Here is an 8,527-nt window from a genome sequence, read left to right as displayed (position 1 = left end):
AATGCTTAAAATGCTTTGCTTTTAATAAATGTATAATTGGAATAGCACGTAGTCTCAACACTATGTAGAAAGCCTATTGTTTATAAACTATCTATTTATAAATACTAAGAATAGTCGGTGAAGCTTCAGGAATTATTGTTTTATTAGATAACAACAATGTTTACATTTCTACAATTAAATTTAAATTTACAAGGTATATAACATCTAAGTTATTATATACTTTGTCAATTTAATTCAAAGAATAGTTGCTTATTGGTGAATAGTTTAACTTTTTGAATGCAATGCTACGGGCAGTTTGACCTTTTATCATCAAGTGAATGATGTGCCCAAATTCAAATTTTACTCAAAATTTTTATGCCTGTTATTTTTTTATTGTGACTATGTAAAGATGGTACATATGGTAAGAATGTAAACATTGTCCTCGAAATGACATGAAATATAAGAGTCTAAAATCCAACTATGTGGTCCCAGCACGTAGATAGTTATATAAAGTTCCAATGACTACATTATATACAAACATGTAACATGTATAAATATAATTACCTTACATTAATTAACACGATACACTGTATATACATGCAGGAGGAAGTGTTATCATATAATGACATACATTTTTAGACGTTATGTCGAATCAAACATATTATAATTTATTATTATTATTATTACTTCCCCTTACACACTTACATAAATTAGAACACAATGACCTCAACTTGAAATTAAAAAACAAAAAATACAATGAATTTATTAAAATATTCATGATATTCAATATCTTTGATATTTACTCGGCTGCCTCTGCAGCTTATCTTGCTGTTTCAATATATGGATTTAGTTTTCCATAATTTAAAAATGATGATATACTTTTAAATATAATAGTTACTAGTACACCTATAATCAATTCCAATGGTAGTAGCAATAAAGCTGAATAAATCTCTAATATGTATTTGATTATTTTATAGAGAAAATGGTGTTCTGAATGTAATTGTAGAAAATAAATAAATATATACAGATACCTTAACAAAGAAATATTTGAAGAACACAATAAACCAGAGCGCTTCTAATTAAAATCTGAGGTTTTATCTTTACTCCTATTGCCTTTGGAATGTACTATAGTGCTTACTTGAATGGTATTTCTACAGAAAATCGTTTTAGGATAGTTTATATTATTTATCATATAACCAAACGTCCAACATAGCATGGAGGTCTATTTTAACTGAAGAATATGCTTTACTATTGCTAATATAATTAATAAGTCGTTTAGATTTCATTTTCCTTTAGAATTTAAATACATAGAACCAATTATGATTTCCAATGACATTGGTAGTGTCGCTTGCCATTAATACTCAAAATTCTGCATGAGTAATTACTTTTCAATTTGTTAATGAATGTCATTAAAGAATATTATTTAGACAAATTATTCTTCGATAAAGATCAGCAATATGAACATAAGTTAAAGACAAGAAAATCATAATACAATATTCAAATTTGCTTATTTGTATATAATACATCTAAAAATAGCAGACATATTACCCGAGATCCAGTGTGGAGCTATAGACTTGCATGTTCCGCTAATGTTACATTTATGTGTGTCTGAAACAAATTACATGTAATTATAAAACGAGTATAAAAGATAATGACACTATTATACAACTTTTTGTATTGTCATTGCTGTTGTGTTAGTAAATATATAAACTAATATATTGTACAGCAAAGATAAACTATTATTTTTCAATTTTAATTTCAACAAGCTTATGCCTGGCATCCATTGCAATGCCTAATAAGTATGTTTGTGAAATATTATGTGATATGATTTAAATTGAAGCATTATTAATGCTCAAATCTAGGCACATTCTAATGTGAAATAAAGAGTATATAAGTTAATATACTGAATCGACAATTAGCGACGATTTACAAAAAATTAAATTGTGTAGAAAAACTACTTGAAAATATAATATACTAAATGTCATAATCTGTCAATAGATTATGTATATCAAAATATATCAAAAGTCAAAAAAAGCTGTTATACCAATATCTATTGCTAACAGCTTTTATTTAACATTAAATCTTGTGAGCTGAATTAGAATTACGTGCTCTAATGAAATTACTATGCACCTTCATTCTACACCCTGGATTAGTTGCAGATAAACGAATTCATCAACACTTTTAGAAACATATGATACTATTACTATATTATTATAGACAAAATGACTTACTTTTTATTATTGGCCCGCGAGGGCGAACTGTGATTGGAGTGATTTGGACTGTCACTGAGTTCGGAGCTTGAACTTCTTATGTCACCTTCCATCTGAAACCATAATTGTTATTTAACAAATTAGCTTCTAAATCATCACTTCGATAACATCCAAGATGGACCATTTAAATAAAACTAATTATAACGGATGAATCGCGTATATTAATTATTTTTAAACATCCCGACGTTTCGAGCACTTTGCAGTGTTCGTGGTCACGGGTAGACTAAGATGACATTTGTCTATTTGAAGAACAAAGGAAATATTATTAACAACTACCGCCAACGATTTCTCAATTGATGTCTTGAGTAACGTTCCGGTTGCACGCAGAAGGCACTAACTGTATCTTTAGGTCTTGCAGTCTGTTGGATTTGGGATTTTAAATTTTTAATAAGTGGATCCCAGGTGTTAGAAAGTCTCCAACCATCTTCTCTATTGAAGTTCGGATGTTTTTGAATTTCAATAGCCTCGCGTATCATTCTAGGAATGAATCTGTGTTCTCTAGCGAGGAGGATGTTACATCACTGCCTCACATCAGGTTATCTATTGTGGAATGATGAATTCTACGTACAAGTTGACGGGGTAGCCATGGGTTCTCCAGTATCCCCCGTGGTCGCCGATTTATTCATGGAAGACCTGGAGGAGAGGGCTCTTCGCTCCGGACCAATAACACCTAGGTTTTATAAACGGTACGTAGATGACACTTTCACAATATTACCTAGTGATCTGACATCTGCATTTTTAGTACATCTTAATTCCATAAATAAAAACATTCAATTTACTATGGAATTAGAGGCAAATAATTCTTTAGCTTTCCTTGATATCCTTATTATCAAGAATCCTGATAATACATTAAGTCACACAGTTTATAGGAAACCCACACACACCAACAAATACCTCAATGGTGACTCGCACCACCACCCTAGTCAGTTAGCTACCGTTGGCAAATCTTTGTTTCAGAGAGCCCACCATCTCTGCGATGCTGAACACCTAGAGGACGAGCTACGTCAGGTCAAGCTTGCACTCCACCAGAACAAGCTGCCCGTGCCTCGCCAGCATCGCAGAAGCCGTACCAAGCCACCCACAGTTGAGCGACAACCTGCATTTCTACCGTATGTGAAAGGGGTTACAGACAGGATTGGCAACATCTTGAAGCGAGCTTCGATTAAAACCGTTTACAAGCCTCATAAGAAAGTGAGCCAGTTCTTGAGACCTATCAAGAGTAATATCCCTTTACAAACTGCAGGAGTATATAAACTCGAATGTGAGTGTGGTTTATCTTACATAGGCCAAACAAAGAGAAGCATCGGTACCAGGGTCAAGGAACATATAGGAGATGTCAAAAATAGGCGTTCTTCAAAGTCTGCAGTCTGTGAACATGCTCTGGATAAACCTAACCATTTTATCCGATTTGATAAACCACAGATCCTCGCTAGAGAACACAGATTCATTCCTAGAATGATACGCGAGGCTATTGAAATTCAAAAACATCCGAACTTCAATAGAGAAGATGGTTGGAGACTTTCTAACACCTGGGATCCACTTATTAAAAATTTAAAATCCCAAATCCAACAGACTGCAAGACCTAAAGATACAGTTAGTGCCTTCTGCGTGCAACCGGAACGTTACTCAAGACATCAATTGAGAAATCGTTGGCGGTAGTTGTTAATAATATTTCCTTTGTTCTTCAAATAGACAAATGTCATCTTAGTCTACCCGTGACCACGAACACTGCAAAGTGCTCGAAACGTCGGGATGTTTAAAAATAATTAATATACGCGATTCATCCGTTATAATTAGTTTTATTTAAATGTGTAATAATCGCGAAAATTTAAGACAACATTACAAGATGGACCAGTTTGTAGAAAATGTGGTCCTTAACCGTACTTGGTAATCAAGAAAAACATTGTTAGGAAATATATATTAATCTGCAGTGGAATATACCCTAAGCCCTCTCATTCGATCTCAACGAGGTTTCTAGCTTGCGTTCACGCGCTATCACAACAATATCTCTAAGTATAATATAAATATTCAATCAATCAATAAATTCCCTGAAGAATCATTCTCATTTTTCAAAAGTTTCCCTATTGACAACACACATAAAACACTAACATAAGAAATCTAATTTATCGTTATGTTTTTGTATGTTTGATTGTACTGCCCCATTGGTGTAATATTTAGGTGTATGGTCGCAGACCCCGGAAGCTAAAAGTCTGGAAATGAGTAGTTTGTACATATGCGTGTATAGGAAAGCATATATTTGGTCTTATGCTGTTTATAATGTTTTTGCGTACAAACTTGTACTCTATAATATGTCCTGTGTTCTTAGCTGGTTACCCAACGGTCAGAACAATATCATCATGGGTCTACACAAGAAAACACATACACCAAAAGACTATGACTATATAAAAATATTCTGATGTCACAACATACCTGGCCAGCTTTAATAGTGTTATATGCGATCTGAAGTATAAGGCACGTCCACACGATATGCAGAACTAATAGCAGGCAGAGCAACGAGTTAAAGATGTAGTAGGCTGGGAACATGGGCAGCAGCATTGGAGCTCGGATCGATGTGCTGAAAAATATGAAAAGAAAATTAGTAGTTTACTTGGTGGTTATATTGACCAATCTCAACTAGGCAGATACCACCCAATAATCATATGTTCAACAACAGCCTGTAAATTCCCACTGCTGGGCTAAAGGCCTCTCCTTTTGAGGAGGTTTGGAACATATTCCACCACGCTGTTCCAATGCGGGTTGGTGGAATACACATGTGGCAGAATATCTAAGAAATTTGTCACATGCATATTTCCTCACGATAGTTTCCTTCACCGCTGAGCACGAGATCAATTATAAAGACAAATTAAGCTGTGTTGGTTGTGCTTGCCTAGGTTCGAACCCGCAATCATCGGTTAAGATGCACGCGTTCTAACCAATCGGCCATCTCGACTCTCATATGTTCTACCACTAATAATATTTAGTATTACTGTGATCCAGTGCGAAGGATGAATGAGACAGTCAATAGGCATAACATAACATCTTAGTGGTACATTGGTCATATGAGCAGTAATTTTATTAATAATTCTTACAGTAGCAGTGGTAATCACTCACCATCAGATACCTTGTTTGCCATCTTTATGAAATAAAATATTGAATTTATCAATTCCTTAGCCTTAAACTTAAATAAATTTAATGTTAAATTTGTAGAGGAAATGTATTATTAATATTATAAATAATATCAGTCTGATGAATAATAGACTGTTAATATTAATCTGCATCAAAGTCAATTATATTCTAATTATTTAAGGTGCACTTTTTTCTTTTTTCAATTGCTATACAATTAGAGATATAAGGCGTCTTCCACCTGGGTTCAAATGGGTTTAAGCGCTTTCCGTATTTTTTAAAATTTATTCTAATAGTAACAACTTACAATTAAAAGTAATGCAATAGGCAAAAGGTTGTTTTATTTAATGGTACTAAGCACAGTAAAACATCAAGGTCATTGCATAGCAATTATTGATAAATATAATATCATTCCGATTATAATTATTATTATAATTATTAGTATTATCTTTGCGTAGAAAAATCGGAAACTTGTAACATACTTAATAAATATAAATAAATATGAGACAGCATCACATACATTACTCTGATCCCAATGTAAGTAGCTAAAGCACTTGTGTTATGGAAAATCAAGAGTAACGACGGTACCACAAACACCCAGACCCAAGAAAACATAGAAAACTAATGATAATCTACATCGACTCGGCCGGGAATCGAATCCGGGACCTCGGAGTGGCGTACCCGTGAAAACCGGCGTAAACACCACTGAACTACAGAGGTCGTCGATGTTGACTAGGGAGGGGAGTTGTTGTCGAGGAGGGGCGAGGACGGGAGGTGCGTTGTGGAAAGAACTCTCCTCGAGTTGTATAAAATAGGCGGCAATGTGTGATTCGGATTGCTTTTGTTACATAAATTATCATATAAAAGTTGTGAAAGAGCGATTAAATAAGTTTAATATCAAATGCAGTGTTTATTTTTTATCTACCGGCGTTATATTATTATCATCATGTATCACACCATACGGAAGAAGTGACGCATTTGCTAGTTATCTATATTTAATATTATAAACGTGAAAGTAACTCTGTATGTCTGTAGTTCTTTCACGACCAATCCGTTGAACTGAATTTGATGAAATTTGTTATGAGGCAAACTTGAAGTTCAAGAAAGGATATAAGGCTATTTTTTGTCCAACACGTGACGACAAACATCCGAAAACGCGTGCGAAACCGCGGAGAATACTAGTTACTAAATATAGATCTAAAAAGCGTGAGAGAGTACAACGAAATATATATATATATTTTAATTTTTTTGTAATATGTTGTAGTGCAGAATATAATCCTATTTTCATATATAAGACTAGTTGTGCACGCGACCTTGTACGTGTTTGAATTTAACAAAAAAATATTATGGTATCCTAAGTTACTCCTTATTTTATCAGTTATCTGCCAGTGAAAACCCCGTCAAAATCGTTTTAGCCGTTCCAGAGATTAGCCGGAACAAACTGACAGATAGTCACACAAAAATTAAAAAAAAATAAAAAAAATTTTTCGGTATATGTACCGTGTATACATACATATACATTGAGTAAAATAGGCTACATTAATATTACAAATAGACACTCCAATTTTATTACATGTGTAGATATATTATGACTTTTGCTGACTCAGCGTTACATGTTAATACTATTTTTTATCTCACCTCCAAATAATGTAGAACGGGAAGATTCCAACCCTAGTGCTGATCCAGGACACGATCAGACCCAAGAACATTGTGTCGCAAGTCTTCTGATAGCGGGCGTATTTGGCTGCCTTCACCGCCTGAAAATAATCATTACAATATTTAATACAAATATTAATTAATTGCTTCACAAAAACATCATATTAAGTTTTGACTATGGAGGCTTCCACTCAGATAAAGAAATACTTTAGTACACAAGTGTAAGTAAGCATAATTATACAGCAACATTTAATAGCTGTCCGGCCCGGGCAGAACTTATAAACTACAAATTAGATCTACAAGGTTGTTGACGTAGCTTATTATAGCTTTAACAATATTTAGAAAGATCGGGAAAAATTATATACCATTTGTTAAGAATGTATTATGATCACAATATATTATAAATAAAAATTTTAACAAAAACAAAAACCGACTTCAAATAAAACACTATTTTAAAACAATTAAATATGCACTAAAAAGTAATAAAATAAATGCGTATTCAACATATTTTTAGAATCCTCCTAAGTAAAATGAAATGAAAATTATAAGACTACTTAAAAGTCGATTTACGATTATATAACGTAGTTATAGTTATTGTCAAATTTGGAGCTGGTGTCAGCTAAGAAAACCCTACAGTACATCTATCGAAAATCATTACGAGAATACTTTATAGTAAATAAATATCAAAATCGGTGTACCCAGTGAAAAGTTATGAGGAAAGAAAAATAAAAATGCAGACGAAGTGATAACCTTCACCTTTTCGAAGTCGGTTGAAAATAAAAATCCATACCTCAACGAATATATCAGCACAATCGTGCAACAGTAGAACGAGCGTGCCGATACGGTGCAGGTTGCAGACCCAGCTGAAGGACAGCAGCGCGATGGTCGCGATGTGGTGCACGAACATCTGCCAGAAGTCCTTGCGTCTCACGTCCCAGAACTGGGACAGCGTCAGCGACCAGTAGAACGCAGCTGATATCATGTAGTACCACCACACGTCGTTTGTTAGACCCTGGAAATTAATATGTACACATTTTAAAAGTAACAATCACTTAAAGTATTCAGACGTTTCTACAAATATCTTCAATTCAATTCTTAGTTTAATGGTTTTTAGTTGTGCCGGCAGGGCACGGATTATTTCGCCAATGTGACGTAGGATGGAGAAGACACGAATGAGATTGATCGGTATGGTTGACACTAAACTCAATTGAATTTTAAAGCCAAAAATAGTAGTATTAATTTCCTTTTTAATCCTTAACCTAGAACAACACAAACATTAAAAGTACAATAATTCTTTCTTAACGACAGTGCTTGGTGAAACCATTCTAACTTATTATCAATTCATATTTTCTTGTACTACCGTTAATCAGTAAATATGAGAACTGTTATATTCTAGTAATAAAAAAGTAAATAAAAAATACTTGGCTGTCATCAAAAACAGAGGAAAGTTAAAAGGATTATTTTAAGATCATATAAATCAATCTAATACTGTCAATTGG

General features: G+C 33.6%; 1 protein-coding gene across 1 annotated transcript in view; it reads right to left on the bottom strand.

Annotated features, from left to right (window-relative positions):
* The window catches only part of LOC124532879 (ceramide synthase 5-like), a 29,873-nt gene continuing 21,346 nt past the window's right edge, over positions 1-8,527 (bottom strand). The window contains exons 4-8 of the mRNA XM_047107993.1: positions 7,819-8,040; positions 7,011-7,129; positions 4,680-4,824; positions 2,211-2,302; positions 1-1,587 (exon numbers count right to left, since the gene is read on the bottom strand). Coding sequence (XP_046963949.1) covers positions 1,578-1,587; positions 2,211-2,302; positions 4,680-4,824; positions 7,011-7,129; positions 7,819-8,040 — 588 coding nt within the window. The 3' untranslated portion in view covers positions 1-1,577. The remainder of the gene's footprint in view (positions 1,588-2,210; positions 2,303-4,679; positions 4,825-7,010; positions 7,130-7,818; positions 8,041-8,527) is intronic.

This window comes from Vanessa cardui, chromosome 10, assembly GCF_905220365.1.
Source record: "Vanessa cardui chromosome 10, ilVanCard2.1, whole genome shotgun sequence".
Lineage (NCBI taxonomy): Eukaryota > Metazoa > Arthropoda > Insecta > Lepidoptera > Nymphalidae > Vanessa > Vanessa cardui.
Note: the sequence above shows the minus strand (reverse complement) of the source record. Positions and strands in the feature narration are given on the sequence as shown.